The sequence below is a fragment of the Camponotus floridanus genome, unplaced genomic scaffold (assembly GCF_003227725.1).
Source record: "Camponotus floridanus strain SB8 unplaced genomic scaffold, Cflo_v7.5 scaffold199, whole genome shotgun sequence".
NCBI lineage: Eukaryota > Metazoa > Arthropoda > Insecta > Hymenoptera > Formicidae > Camponotus > Camponotus floridanus.
Window position 1 is genome coordinate 120,001 of NW_020229324.1, and position 16,407 is coordinate 136,407.

The following is a 16,407-nucleotide window of genomic DNA, read 5'->3' on the forward strand; positions in this document are numbered from 1 at the left end:
TATATTCTCCTTATATTCATAATTTACTTTTCTTCTGCTTTCCTCCAATGATTTTTAGCGATATTGTTATTTTTCTAATAGGAAAATATAAATCTTCTACGAACATCAAGAATTGCTTGTTCATTCATATGACAGTAAATACAAGCATTACAGATAATTACAATTATTATGCGTAAATCAAGTTGTAATTTCCGATTATTAATTTATCAGTATTTAGTAACATTGTCATCATTTTTTCAGCATAGAGGCAATGTGAATCATAAACAGAAGAATCTTAGTTTAAGAGACAAGAGTCAATAACATGTGTTTATAATTTAGTTGTACATCAACAAAAAGTTATTCAACACATGTTACAGTTACATTTAAAGCGCAATAAAATAAATTGTTACAAATTGTTATAAATTGCTATTAATACGCCATTTCCATGTAAATTATCGTTATTTGCAATATTTCTATCCAAACGGAATACATTGTAATAATCGAAACTTAGCTTCACATCTACAATCTTATTGTTTACTTCAACTAAATTAATCGTCAAATTACTTCAAAATCAAGAATAAATTACGGCGCTACTCGTTATAATTTAAATATTAATTCATGTTCACATTTTGCTAATACACTATAGGAAAGCGAGTCAGTTTGTTTGGCTTGGAGTCATAAGTGACCTCAATCTTAAGTACATCGTTTTTAACAAATAGTCTTGTTTGTCTCATCAAAAAATTTCCACGTAGCCTTGTAATAAATCGAGTCCTTATGCGTGATTTTGTAATGATAATGTAACATAGGATTTAGGATATTCGTGACACGGTGCTTGACTGTGTCCCTATATTTTTAACGTCTTGCGATACGTCATTCTTCTCAACCTTCGTTGGTTTTATGAATTTGTTATTGTGGATTAGAATAATGTATTGTAATTTAAAGGGGCTAATTTAAAGATATACTTATTATTTTTCTTTTGTGTGTTATTTTCATACAACTATAGAAAAAAAGAGAAATCGCTTATCGCTTATAAGAGATCAATAGCTACTTGTTAAAACATTAAACAATTTTTATTAAAAAAATAAAAATTAGTTTATGTTATATTAGAATCTTTATAGAGTAAAGGAGAAGGAAAAAGACCTTTCTTTTCTCTCTCTTATGCACGTACTTTACAATATAATAAAATTATAAAATATAAGTTTCTCATTGCACTCAAAAATTAGTCATATATCAATAGCTATTTAAGAACTGGCAGAAATAAAGAAAATCTTCTGACAATAGTGTAGTCATATTAAAGGCAAAAAAGATGAAGTGTTCCATTCCAAAAAAAAAAGCTAGAAGAACAATATGTTTTAAAGCGGACTGAATATTTAGAATTCTATCCACTATAATATGTATAAAAATCAAAGTATTTGATGGTATTATCTTTTCGCAAGTTTTAGCAAGTTATATGCAATTATAAAATACAGAAAAAAAATGAGTGAAATCAAAACTTGTATACTTAAATTAACGCGTTCATTATTTCGTATATACACAACAATTTATAATTCTTCTTAGAAAAATTTATTAATCTTACATTTCAATAATATTATAGTCTTATTTCAATTGTAATTGTCATCTCAAGAATATATAATTATTTAATTCTACTTTAAGTAAATTATAAATTTTGATGTAAAAGTGTTATTTTCTATCTAGCATTGTCTGCTTTCCATTCAAGAAAATTAAATCTTAAAAAGAATAAGAATATATTTGTCCTAATTCAATTATATAAAATGACTTCATTCAAACAAGTTTTCTTTAATTAATGCGGTATAATTTTATTTCAAGATTTCCGTGTTAAAACTAAAGATATTTTCAAAACAAGAATGTCCTTTCTTTCTGTATAAATTTCTGTATTTAGCTCAATATTAATAATCTTTTCAAATATATTGTTAATTTTTGTGTTCAGCTAAATATTAATAATCTTTATATTTAAAAAATATTGTTACAGATTGTAGGAAATATTTTAAAGATGTAATCGGAGATGATATCTACTAATGAATATCTATGTCTACTAATAAATTTATTTATAAATCATTATTCGAAGGAATTTCATGCATTTAATAAGAGGATTCATCGTATGTATTATATTGGTTTAAAATATTATAATTTTCCATCCAATATATTTTAATTAGCTTGTACTTTGCCAGAAATTTTTGTCACAAAATTTATAATAACTATATCATTTTAAAGTAAACTTCATCCGAATTTTTCAAATATTTCAAATGTTATAATTATCGAAAGAATATATTAAAAAATGTATTCATTGAATTGTATTACATCTCCTTGGCCATAAAGCATAATTTTAACTGAATTTTTTAACAGAAATATGATTATAACAGATTAAATTAGACTATATACTAAGGCAATGTATACAATTGCACATAGTTTTAGACACTAAATTTTGCATATAAACGTATATAATTTTGTTCCAATAAAAATAAGATATATAAAACTATATTATACAATATTTTACAAATTTTAATATTAATAAAACAAATCTCTCTCAATTTATAAATGTTAATTACTTAGATTTAATGTATTGATTTATTAACTTGCAAATAATTTTTAATCGTGTTCCTAATGCTTAGTGTTTCTTATTTTTATTTGTTGATTTATTATATATTCTCTCTTATTAAAAAAATGATAAATTTAATTCTATAAATGAAAACAAATAGGGAAAAACTAATATATTTATTTATTTTCACATACACATACTAGCATTTAATAAAAACATATCTGCATCATGTAATACAAATAGAAATACTTTTAAGATATGTCTATTGGATAATTACGTGACTATAAAAATTAACCATAAAAATAAAAGAATGAGCGATTTATTTTTTTACAATGTTATATTTATCGTACTTATATTAAGAAAACATTACATCATAAAGAGAGAGCATTTTAATTTATATTGAATTCTACTGTGGAAATCCCACAAGCAAGCTTTTCATTTTATCATGAATTATAATAATTAATATAATATGATAACATAATATAATGATAATAATATAGTGATTCTTTAATGAAAAAAGAATTATTAATTATACAGGTTTCTTTTTAATTTCCCCAGGGATTTTTTCGGAAAATAATGAAAATATTTTACAAGATATTTTATGGTTATGTAAAATTAAGAAATAATTTCAAGTTTCATAACTCGGAAAGTACTTAATGAAAATTAATTTAATTATAGTGTTTTGGAAAGCTCTCGAATATATATTATAATAACCAGTCAGAGAATTAATTCTTAACGTAAATTTCGTTGTACATTCTGGACTGATAACCTCCGAACCAATGTAATCCGTTCGATCCGATCCATACACACGCCCTTATAAAGTGTGTCATGGGGTAAGTAGATTACGTTCTTTCATACCAGGATCTGGACACTTGATTCATATATAGAAATTTTTTTTTCTAAATCCTAAACGTTATATAACATTGCAAACTTTGATATGAGCATGATTACCGTACATTAAAAGAATTCAATATTGTTTAATACAAAGATTGAATACGAAGATTGAATTTATGAAAGATGGAATTTTATGGAAGATCGAATTTTTTAATCCACACATTTGTTTGGATTCTTTCAAATATAAAAGACATTATTTATTTAATTTATAGTAGCAAAAATTTTTTTCATACAAATTTGTTATTAAAGTTAATATTTGTACTTAAGGAAGACATATCAAAGAAGGTATTGTATAATATTGATTTTTTTCTTAAAATATTCTCAGAATACATACAAAGGATCGTGGAATACTTCGGAATGACATGCAATTAGGCTTATTTGCTTTCAGAAAACATGCATTGACATCCCTTATTGAGAGATAAAAATTGTTATAGGTCTATTGAAAAAGCTTCATCGAGTGTACAAATAATGCGGTCGAGGCATGACATACCATATTATTCTTAGGTCACGGAACATTTCATGCTTTTAGTTTCCGATGATTATTCGTGATTCACGAATTGTTTTGTTCTGAGTAATTATCTTCGTTGTTTTTACAGAATATTACGGGGAGGCAGTACGAGGAATCAGTCAATATATGCAGATCGCGTGCGTTCCTCTCCGGACTAAATGACACAAATAATCGAGCAAGGATAATAATAATGGATTGACAGGAAGCATGCAAACCATTATAATAGCTTTTCCGTTAGCGATCGGAGACATAATAGTAGTGGTAAAGAATAAAAATGGTCTAGTTATTCTCTTTTTATTCATCCTTCTCTTGCGTTTCTTTATCGATTATTTCTTAATGCATTATAGGTAGGGAGACAGTGCAAAAAGTACGGACGCAAAAGTTTTCCTTGCAAGTTGCGGGAATTTGAAGACGCGAGGCAGCAACGCGATTGGAATGAGATACGTGTATTTTATAATCTTCAATTTTAGTCGTCATGTTTCTACTTAAATAAAAAATAATTTATAACAATTATCAATCACATTATATTGCACATATTTTTCGTAATTTTCAACTATTATTATATAAGTGATATTGCAAAATCGTAAGTATATTTTGCGCTAATTTCTCTCTCTCTCTCTCTCTCTTTTTTTAGTAAAAATGTAAATGATCAAAACTGCATTTTTAACTTTTTAACTCTTAGGATTAAAATTTAAAATTAAAAATTTTTTTCTGAACTCTTTTGCTGTCAATCTTTTCATTGGCATCATCGATTGCAATTTCCAGTTGTTAATTTTTATTATATTTTTATTATTACACTTATACATAGATTAATTAATTCTCTTATGTTATCATTATATTATCACTTATCATAATAGAATTTTTAGATTCTTGATTATCATATTTGTCAATTGAGTGATTTTCGAAACTTATCGCTCGAACGGACATCGTAGAAGTATCAAGGCAATATGGTACATCATTCGAAAAAACAATCAACAACACGGATAAAGCGGACCTTTATTATACGAAACACATTATTAGTAAACGAAGCAACTGTTCATGTAAAAAATGGAAATTACAATAAAGCCATATTTCTGTACAATCAAGTAAGTTTTGCAAATATGTATGTATTAATAAACTATCTATTAATATTCTGCTTCTCCATGAACTCTAGTAAAATATTGGAACGAAAGTAAACTTGTCATAAAAAATAAAAAGAAGATAAAAACTAATTATTAAAACAAATTATTATATAAAAATTTATGTTTATCTTTTATTTGAATAATATAATAGTATGATAGGTATGCGGGTATATGTAAGATGTGGTATAAGGTTTGGATATAAGATATGTGTGTTCTCAATATATGTGCATGTATTTAGAAGGTTTTTAAAAATTGTGAGATTAAAGATATTGTAACAATTGAGCAATATTAGGAAAATAACGATGATTTCAAATGTAACTTAACATATCTTTAATATTTTGATTCATTTATATAGAAGAAAAAGAAAGAGAGAAGGAAATACAAAATCATAATACAAAAATATTAAGTATAACTTAAAATAAAATATAAATATTAAGTATACATAAATATTACATGTTATACACTTTTATTATTTATTTTAGTAGTGTATTTTAGTAGTTTATTTGTGTAGTTTTACATTTATAATGATACATTATAATTAAAAAAATTTAATATTTTTATATATTTAATAAATTTCTCTATAATATAATGTCAAGCTCGAAAAAATATTGCAGTAAGTAACAAATTCTTTAAAAATTAATATGTATCTCTATACAATTTCAATCTCTTTAATAAAATTAATTTCGTTATTATAATAAATAATTAGAAAAATTAATTTTATCAATTTTATTAAAGAGATCTAAATTGTATAGCAGTAATTTAATGTTGTATATCAATAATTTAACAGCGATTAAAACAGTAACGTAATAGTTTTATATATTTCATGATATGATAAGCTAGATCATGGTATATGCAGCTAATTATTATTTTACGATAATAATGCATGATAAATCTCTATTATCATATTAAAATAAAATTATGTAAATTATCAATTTCTATTTAGGTTTATATGTACGATAAAAAATGTGCAATGTCATCTGTCACTGTCATAATAAATCCTTTCAACCTAAAAGTAGAAAAAAAACAGATACAAAAATATTTATCTTAAAATAAAAAACTTAAAAACTTGTATAAGTTTTTTAGCATAGAATTCTTGCACAGAATTTTGTCGCGGACAAAAGTATTTATAATATAGAAAAGATGCGCGCCTTTTAAAAAAATATTATATGATTATGTAATCTATTTTCATCTCTTAAGAATATGGAATGTTAAAGAATATCTTATATACATATTTTTTCATATTTTGTAATCGCCAAATAAGATTTAGTCTTTGTAGCTAAACTTTTTATATATATTAAAAATTATAGATAGAAAGAGAGAAAAAAAAATAATAAATCTTCAGCTACAAAGAACAAATCCATAGATATTTGTGACTGTTGGCTGTTGTTACCCGTTTCTAAGGAAACGAGCGACCTATTTCGAGGTGTCGACAAGCACACGTATCTTAGCACGTAGACAAATAGCTATTGTTCCTAAACGCGAGGTGTATCTCTTGTCTTCCGAAGTTACGTGAAAAGAAACATATGAATGGAGAAACAATCAGTATATTTTTAAGTTAGACCCACTGCAATACAATATTCTAATCGACCAAAAAAAATCGACAAGCGTTGAAAATGAACGACGATCTATCGCGAGATGTGGCCGAGAATGTTGCAGCGAGCACAGTTGAACATCACGTCATGGACATTTTGAATCCCAGGTTGCATCATCACGATTTGTTACAAAGTTACGTGCGAACACGCATGGAAATTGGCTCCGATTCGAAACAGGACGTCGAAGAATTCGAGGACTCGAACAAGGAGACGCATTCGAGCAAGACAAACGGCAGTGACAATCGTAAGGACAATTTTCGCTACGACGGAAGAAAAAAGAAGAATAATGACAAGATCGAAAGGGAGAGGTCTGATATCGCCAGCGTCGAATCGGAGATGAGGCTTCAGAAGTCGAGGAAAACATGACGCCAATGTGACGGCGACGGTCGTCGACAGGAAGAGGTATACACCGATAAAGATCGGGCCGCTGCCGTGAACATGGGTAGCACGGACATAAAACAATCTCTGAAGATAAAGCAACGTCAAGATCGCAGCAGAGATCTGCGAATCCCGGAGGAGACGGAGCCCGGAGCGTTGCTAACGCTTGGTCTGCGCGAAATGCGCTTCGGTGATTTCAATGTCGCTATCAGCTGCATTAATAAGGTTGATTAATTAGTTCACTCCGTTATCTGACTTTGTCAGAATTAATTACAGCGCGTAGTCAAAGCGAGATTGAGATATTTGTTTTTCATTCACGTATCATTTACGTTCATTTAATCGCGTGACGTTTGTGCAGCCATATAATCGGATATTGTTAAATCGATTATAATAATTTATGCAGCAATGAAATTGACTTAACAAATAATGAATAAAATTTAATAAATATTGATAATTATTTGAATAAATATTAATAATTATAATAAGTAATAATAATCAGTAATAAGTAATAATAATCATTTTTATAAATAATAATTATTTTTTTATATTTAATATTCTCTCCTTGTTTTTCTCTCTCTCTTTATCTTTCTATCTCTTTTTCGAAATAATAATTTTGTCAATATTATAATAATAATTCTCATAAAGATATTATAATAATTCAAGGATTTATTTTGATAGGCATTGGATATGAATCCCAATGACAAGGACGCTTTAATAGCGCGAAGCAAATGTCATCTTTTACTGGGTGATCCACAAAAGGCGCTGGACGACGCTGAGGCAGCTTTACGATTGAATCCGAAAGATAGTAATGCGAAAGCTGTGTACTGCAAGGCAGAGGCTCTGTACCATCTAGGTGATTTCGAAATGAGTTTGATGTATTATTATCGCGGAATGAGGATTCGTCCAGAATTCGATCAATTTCGTCTAGGTGTTCAAAAGGCGAAAGACGCGATTCAGAACGTGTTACGTAAGAATTAATGTGCGTTCTTATTAACAATCACACGTAAAAGCACACAAATGCATCGAATATTTTTAATGTAACTAAGCATAAATAATAAATGAATAAATATAAATGTTTAAAAATCTATTTGTAAGATAGATAGATTTGTATCAACGTTATAATTGTTACACTTTGTCTTTTGCTATCGCTTGCTCGTTCAGTCTTTTCCATTTTCTTATTCATGAAAAATTATATATTTCCAAAATAATATATTTTCGGAAATTAGAAGTAAAAATATACTTATTTTATAAAAAAAATTAAATGACATTAATTTCTGCTTGTTATTTTGGGATACTAATATATGTGACATTAATATATTCTGTATGAAAACAAAAAAATCAATAATTAATAAATGAAATATTAGTATAATGATATTCATAAAATTTACCTTTACTTTCGTATTTCTTTCTTTCACAAAAAACCATAATTTCTTACATTCATTTAATTCAACTTGCGTTGCCTTAAAAAATTTATCTGTTAAGAAGTCATTTATCTAAAACAGATTATTTTGATGATATTAAACAGCAATTGATGTCGCATCATGGTTATTTATTTTACATATATATATATATATATATATATATATATATATATATATACATAAGAACATGCAATTTTTGGAGCATCCTTTGGAGTTCATTTGTGGAATACACATGATTAATAATAACTATAAATGCTACATACTCGCTGATTTGTCTAGAACAGTAAAACAATACATTTATTAAAACGTACATAAATTGTTGAATGATAGATATATATTTACGGAGAGAAAATTGTGTTACTTAGGTTTTATATGTTCAAGATTATGTAATGTGAAATTGAGTATTTCAGGATTCCTCGCATGCTTCGCGATAGTAAAAAGAAAATAATTAATATAATCTTGATTGGAAAAATCTTTTAAAAACATAATCGATGTTGTACTATCATTTTTTATTATATTTAAATAGTCTTTGATAAATTGTGAATTCCCAGGGCAAGCCAGAAATTTCAAAAATTTAGTTTTAAATTTTTCTTTTCCCAGATAATATACTCGCCACCAAGAAGAATTTTTATTGCTAAGAGAATAGTTCAATGATTTTAAACCCTGACAGTATGTTCATTCCTCCCATAATGGCAAGAGTCTACTATAGAGTCTACTATATTTTAAATTTTTAATAAACTTTCTTGATTCATATGATTTTGCAATTGTTTTATATTTTCTCACATGAACACAATCTTATTTGCACTTTAACTAAAATAACGTTATTCAATTGTGTTCTCAAGATATGAAACTTCACTCTGACTATCAACATATTTTTTAATTAAACAACTAAATAAATATCGACAAATCTTAAATGTACACTGTTAATCTGTGGAATTTATTTTACTAGCACATAATTTTGTGTACTGTTTGAAAAGATTTGCGATTAATTTTTAAATTATAACAATAATTTCATCAGATTTATATAGTTTTCTGTAGTTATTAGTCATAGTAAATGAATATTTAAGGTATTTTATTCTGTTTACGATTAATAACATATTTAAGATAAAGCAATTATCAGTTTTGATAAAACAAATATCATTTATTTTGCGATATATGAACCGAGAATTAGATACTGAGCAGAACAAACTGAAGGAAAGCTGAGTTTAATCACGACTCATCACATCAAGGAATAATGTTTATTATTATATTGTTATTATGTATCCTTATTTTATACATAATTATTATGTGCATCATAGGAAAAACGGGCGACACATTAATCTGATATCAAAACCACTGAGCTTTCTGATCTCTGACAACATACTGAATTTTATTAAGATTAAGAGAAAGAATAAAATATTAAAAATACATTATTAACCGGTAATTAAATATCGCACAGTGTACATCCATATGAACTACCAACAACTCACTATATATATTAATAATAACTCACTATATATATTAATATATATATCAGTCCAATAGAAAACAGCGATTTTTATATGATCAAATAAATTAAATTTTTAATTTGTATATTGTCAAATTACAGAAAAAATGATTTATGATTATATAATTTATTTTTTATTCGAAAAAATGATTAATTGCTTATATAGTAGGCGCAAATTAATTTGCATGCGTGCGTATGTGTGTAAATAAATCACGCACGCACGCAAGTGTATATGTGTTATATTTTAAATATAAAAGAAATAAAAATAAATATAAAAAAATATGTAACAAAAATATACATGTAGATAGTATAAGAAAATTGTGAAATGTATTTATTCTAAATCAATGATTATAAAAAGTTTACAAATCTCACGAGTCTTAAACAATTAGTAATATTTAAAAAATGAAACATATTAAATATAATATAATCTATTTTATATATATATATATTTTATATAAATATATGTGTATATATATATATATATATATATATATATATTCTTGTATATGTAATATATATTCTTGTATATGTAAATATTAAAGAATAGCAAAATGTTTTAAATTTTTAATTTAAACGTGATTTAAATATTAATATGCATTACTAATCTCTATATAGATATTAAAAATTTGATTTGAAATAAAATTAAAAAATATTAAGAAAAATATTACAAATATTATGAATATAGAAAAAAAATAAATAAAAATACAATTTAAAGTAAATAATACATTGTCTAGTGCATAATAATATAGTAATGCAAAATTTAGCAGGTACATACTTTCTTATTAATATATAATATATTTATAATTATTAATATACAATATAAAATAATTTAATTTATTCATATATAATAATTATAAACTTAATCAATTCTCTTTGCATTACTCCATGTTTATAAAGAAATTTAAACATCGGTAAACTGCAAGTCATAAATTATATTTTAATATACACGTAAAAGCACACAAATGAATCGAATATTCTTAATGCAGTTCAATATAAATAATAAATCAATAAGTATAAATCTTCAAACTAAAAAACTATTTGTAAGATAGATAGATATGTATCTGCAAGTTGTAAAAAAAAATTGTTACATTTATTAATCGGTTACTACAAAACTCTGAAATTTTCAATCGTATAATTTAAAACAAAACACTATTTCATCGTGCATGCGCGCACTCACACACACACACATACACACGCACACATATGTACGTGTTATATTTTAAATATAAAAGAAATAAAAATAAATATAAAAGAATATGTAACAAAAATATACATGTAGATAGTATAAGAAAATTGTGAAATGTATTTATTCTAAATCAATGATTCTAAAAAGTTTACAAATCTCATGAGTCTTAAACAATTAGTGCTATTTAAAAGATGAAACATTAAATATAATCTATTTTATATATATATATTTTTTATATAAATATATGTATATATATATATATAATATTTTATATATATATATATATATATTCTTGTATGTATATGTAAATATTAAAGAATAGCAAAATGTTTTAAATTTTTAATTTAAACGTGATTTAAATATTAATATGCATTACTAATCTCTATATAGATATCAAAAATTTGATTTGAAATAATAAAATTAAAAAATATTAAGAAAAATATTACAAATATTATGAATATAGAAAAAAAATAAATAAAAATACAATTTAAAATAGATAATACATTGTCTAGTGCATAATAATATAGTAATGCAAAATTTAGCAGCTACATACTTTCTTATTAAATATATTTATAATTATTAATATACAATATAATCTAATTTAATTTATTCATATATAATAATTATAAACTTTATCAATTCTCTTTGCATTACTCCATGTTTATAAAGAAATTTAAACATCGGTAAACTGCAAGCCATAAATTATATTTTAATATACACGTAAAAGCATACAAATGAATCGAATATTCTTAATGCAGTTAAATATAAATAATAAATCAATAAGTATAAATCTTCAAACTAAAAAACTATTTGTAAGATAGATAGATATGTATCTGCGAGTTGTAAAAAAAAATTGTTACATTTATTAATCGGTTACTATAAAACTCTGAAAGTAATTCATTTGATTTTCGATTTCGAAGAAGCGTATTTGTACCTTGCTCTGAATAATGAAAATATGTTTTTTTATATTGTCGATTTTTTCGCTAATTTTGTTCAATTCCCTCATCTAAAACAGATTGTATTTATATTAATTATTAGAAAATAATCAATTATCAATAAATATTATTTCTTATATTATAATTTGATATGATTTAATTTTCAATCGTATAATTTAAAACAAAACACTATTTCATCGTGCATGCGTGTACTCGCACACGCACACATATATACGTGTTATATTTTAAATATAAAAGAAATAAAAATAAATATAAAAGAATATGTAACAAAAATATACATGTAGATAGTATAAGAAAATTGTGAAATGTATTTATTCTAAATCAATGATTATAAAAAGTTTACAAATCTCACGAGTCTTAAACAATTAGTGATATTTAAAAGATGAAACATATTAATTATAATATAATTTATTTTATAATATAATTTATTTATATAATATAATATATAATATAATATATAATATAATTTATTTTATATATATATATTTTTTATATAAATATATGTATATATATATATATATATAATATTTTATATGTATATATATATATATATATATATATATATATTCATAGAACTGAAAAAATATCAATGTAAAAAGAATACTATAATAAGAACTTAATTTTAATTAATTTATTAATTCAACTATTCAATGCATAATTTTATGTACCTTAAACAAATTATATAATATAGTGATGATTTATTAGATAAGGTACAAATATATATTTTTAATTATTAACGAATATTATAGCAAAAATAGTGTGTTGCTTTCAAATTTTGAGTTATAGGTTTCTTAAAATATTAGTAATGAATTTCCTAAAGCAGAGCTGTCCACGTTTTGCACATTTCGGCTGATTTCCGTGAGTCAACGCCTATCATCGCCTTCCTCTCCCCTTATGTCTCGATATCTTAACAACGAGCCAGCTAACAACCGTAACAAGACGTGCGACACTTTACTTCTATCTGACTAAACCACTTTACATCTACCTAATCAAATCTTATCAAATGTTAATACTTTAAAAAAATACGCGAGTTCTTTAAAATCTTTTTAAATAATTAATTCAAAATGTATAACGAAGTCTCAATTTCCGATTATTAATTACATTAATAATAAAATATTGATATTTGGCAGACGGGATATAGGGAACGCGTTATAGATGCGCCATACCTGAAGTGTCTTACAATTAGTTACGGTTATTATATTATCGGTTATTATATTAGCTGGCTCCTTGTCAAGATCTCGAGATGTAAATGGGAGCGATAAGCGTTGATCACGGAAATCGGCCGAAATGTGCAAAACGTGGACAGCTCTGTTCTAAAGTTTAATATTATGAAAATAAACAGAACATAAGAAGAGAGATGAAAAGAGATAGAAGAAAGAGTTGAATGTTAACATTTCAAATTTGAAATAAACAATTTTTATAAGTAAACACAAAAAAAAATTCTTGTTATTGTGATAGACATAACTCCTTGTTAATCATAATTATTCAGAACTTCAAAACATTTCGAAATACTGTCGGAATATTTGAATTTGTCGAATTGCTAACGACGAGATTGTGGGGCATATTATTGAAAAAAATTATTTTACTTATTTTAATTAAATTAATTTCTTTGCAATTTATTGCAATAATTGTAATAATAATGGTAATAATAAATAGCAAAATTTACAAAACTCGTTACTAATATCTTAAAAAGATATAATTATAAACGAAAATTTTTCAAATAAGTATTTATACAAAATGTCTTTTTAGAAAATTTTTTAATCAGCAGAATGCAACATACCAAAATTCGATTAGATCTTTAACAAACTTGTTGAAATTGCTATATATTTAATATTTTAATAGTTACTTACCATTGATCATTTCTGTGGTAAAAGGTTATTATGCCTTCAATATTAAGTGGGGTATTGACAAATGTTAATTGCACAGTGTAATTTTCTGATAGCGTATAGATGAAAACATACTCGAAAATCATATTTTCATATATAGTTTTTATTGGTTCATAACTGATCGGTTTTTTGTAAATGATCTTAGGTGGATCGTCAAACACTATTACCTTAGTTATTTCTGTCTTCGAATACAACTTAATGCTTCGCGTTGGTTTAAAAATCTCAATATTGATACTGCATGTACCGAAAAAAGTATGATTTTAAATGTGTGATGTAAGCATGATGTTATAATGTTTTGGTACTACATAGCTTGATTGATTGGAGAGTTGAATTGTCTGATTATGGATAAAATTTGCCACGGCGATGAATGCTAAACCGCTACTTAATATTAATTTTAGAATCATGATATTACTTTTTATCTTAGATGTCTACAAAAATATTATTCTATTAGAAAGAATAAACGGATAAATTAATACACCGCGTTGTCTTTACCATAGATTAATGGTAAAGAAGAAATTAGGACAAGTATATAGAAGTACTGAATTCTTAATGACTTACTCTCTGTATGAAGATATATCACAAATTATATATAAATGTATATTCCGTTATAATAATTAACCTGAATAAATCGATGTTTTATCCACTCTGTATAACGTGAGAAGTAATGTAGGGACACATTGTTATGAGCTCTTATTGTTTCGAGAAACCTCCAAAGATTAACAACACTTGATTCACGACATTGTAATAAATACGTATGTCATATAAACACACAACTTCTGAGATCGTTAATAGACATTTTGATTGCAAGAAACGTTATACATATAATCATACATATATACACAAAATTTGAAAATTAAGAAACTTTTATTTCGGACGAGCAAATGAAAATTGACTCTTTTTTTTAGAAAATTATCTCTTTCCTGATTGTGTGTTCGTATGTGCATATATATATTAGAAAATTATCTCTTTCCTGATTGTGTGTGTTCGTGTGTGCATATAGATACATTTCTGTAATGCATATATGTATAGAGTATAAATACTATTTGACTTATAAATAATTGAACAGAATTATTAAAATTAAAAGTTACAGTTATTGAAACAAATTCCATTGAAAATATAAAATTATGGATTCTGAGAATATTTTTTTGAAAATTAAAATTATTATTATATCTCTAGTAAATACAAAATACACATTGAAAGAAAATTTAAAATTAAATTAAATTTTTTATATAATATTAAAATTATATATATTATATTAAAATGATAATTTTCATGCGCGTATATGCATGTAAATAATGTTGTTGCCCGACATTTTTATAAAAAAAGAATTAATTTTAAATTACACATAAGAAATTATATAAAATCTGTGAATAAGTTTGTACAAGTGTGTAAATCTAGTGGAAATTAATAATTCATTTAAATAATGTCATGTAATGAGTCACATCTATATCGAAATTTCGAAATGTCTATATCGAATTTTTTATTTTTCATGTTTTACTCAAATATAATATTTTTAATATTAAATATTTAAAAACTTATAAATTCTATCTTTAAATCTTATAAATCGGTTTTTATTAAGATTACTAAAATTTCTAAGTAAAGAAGTTTTCTTTCTCTTTTGCTTTTGCTTGCTCGCTCTCATTTTCCCATGCACTAAAAATTACAATATTCAAAAAACACTTTATTTTCGGAAATTAATAATAAAAATATGTTTATTTTATAAGAAGAATATAATGTAACATTAATTTTTGCTTGTCTTTGAGATACTCTGAGACTGTAGTACTAATATACTCTATATAAAAACAATATAATAAAATCAATGATTAATAATTAAAAATGAGTATATATTAATAGTATATAATAATAATGAGTATATAATAATAACAATATATGTAAAATATATATTTACTTTCAATCTACCTGCTGTCTTACGAATATATATCTTCTTATATTCACCTTCTATTGCATTAGTAAGTTTATCTATCAGGAAATTGCTTATCTAAAATAGATTAATTTGATATTCAACATTTCAATAATTAAATCATAAATTTATCACATCATAGTTATTTATTTTACATGTATGGATATAAATACATACAATTTTTACCTTTTTGAGTTGTTCCGTAGAAGACACATGATTAATAATAACAGTAAATGCTACATACTCGCTGATTTGTCTAGAACAGTAAAACAATAAATTTATTAATACACGCATAAACTGTTAAATGATAGGTATATATTTGTGGAGAAAATTGTATTACTTGGGTTTTATATTCTCAAGGTTTTATAAAGTCGAGTACTATAGGATTCCTCGCAAGTTTCGCGATAAAAAAAAAAAAAAAATTAATATAATCTTGATCGGAAAAATCTTATAAAAACCTAATCGATGTTCTATTATCATTTTTTATTAGATTTAAAGAGTCTTTAATAAATTTTGAATCCT

At 24.7% G+C, this 16,407-nt stretch overlaps 2 protein-coding genes across 3 annotated transcripts; both read left to right on the forward strand.

Moving 5' to 3' along the window:
- The first annotated feature begins 4,801 nt into the window (after positions 1–4,801).
- On the forward strand, positions 4,802–8,069 carry LOC105249369 (tetratricopeptide repeat protein 25). Of its 2 annotated transcripts, none has more exons than XM_025407961.1 (2): positions 4,802–5,023; positions 7,708–8,069. In XM_025407961.1, the coding sequence occupies exons 1-2, from the start codon at positions 4,886–4,888 to the stop codon at positions 8,005–8,007; spliced, it is 438 nt and encodes a 145-aa protein (XP_025263746.1). In that variant the 5' UTR covers positions 4,802–4,885; the 3' UTR covers positions 8,008–8,069. The 2 variants fall into 2 exon arrangements, with proteins under 2 accessions (XP_025263746.1, XP_025263745.1); XM_025407960.1 differs by lacking the exon at positions 4,802–5,023 and adding an exon at positions 7,063–7,254.
- LOC112637719 lies at positions 6,510–7,031 on the forward strand. The gene has a single exon (XM_025407962.1). It carries the CDS (start codon positions 6,673–6,675, stop codon positions 7,015–7,017), a length of 345 nt encoding a protein of 114 aa, XP_025263747.1. The 5' UTR covers positions 6,510–6,672; the 3' UTR covers positions 7,018–7,031.
- Positions 8,070–16,407: the final 8,338 nt, after the last annotated feature.

Bases quoted from the DNA above. Each gene is read 5' to 3' on its own strand.
- LOC105249369 (XM_025407960.1), top strand. From the start codon at position 7,090: ATGGGTAGCACGGACATAAAACAATCTCTGAAGATAAAGCAACGTCAA. The intron at 7,255-7,707 runs GTTGATTAATTA...TTATTTTGATAG, and splicing joins CTATCAGCTGCATTAATAAG to GCATTGGATATGAATCCCAA.
- LOC112637719 (XM_025407962.1), top strand. From the start codon at position 6,673: ATGAACGACGATCTATCGCGAGATGTGGCCGAGAATGTTGCAGCGAGC.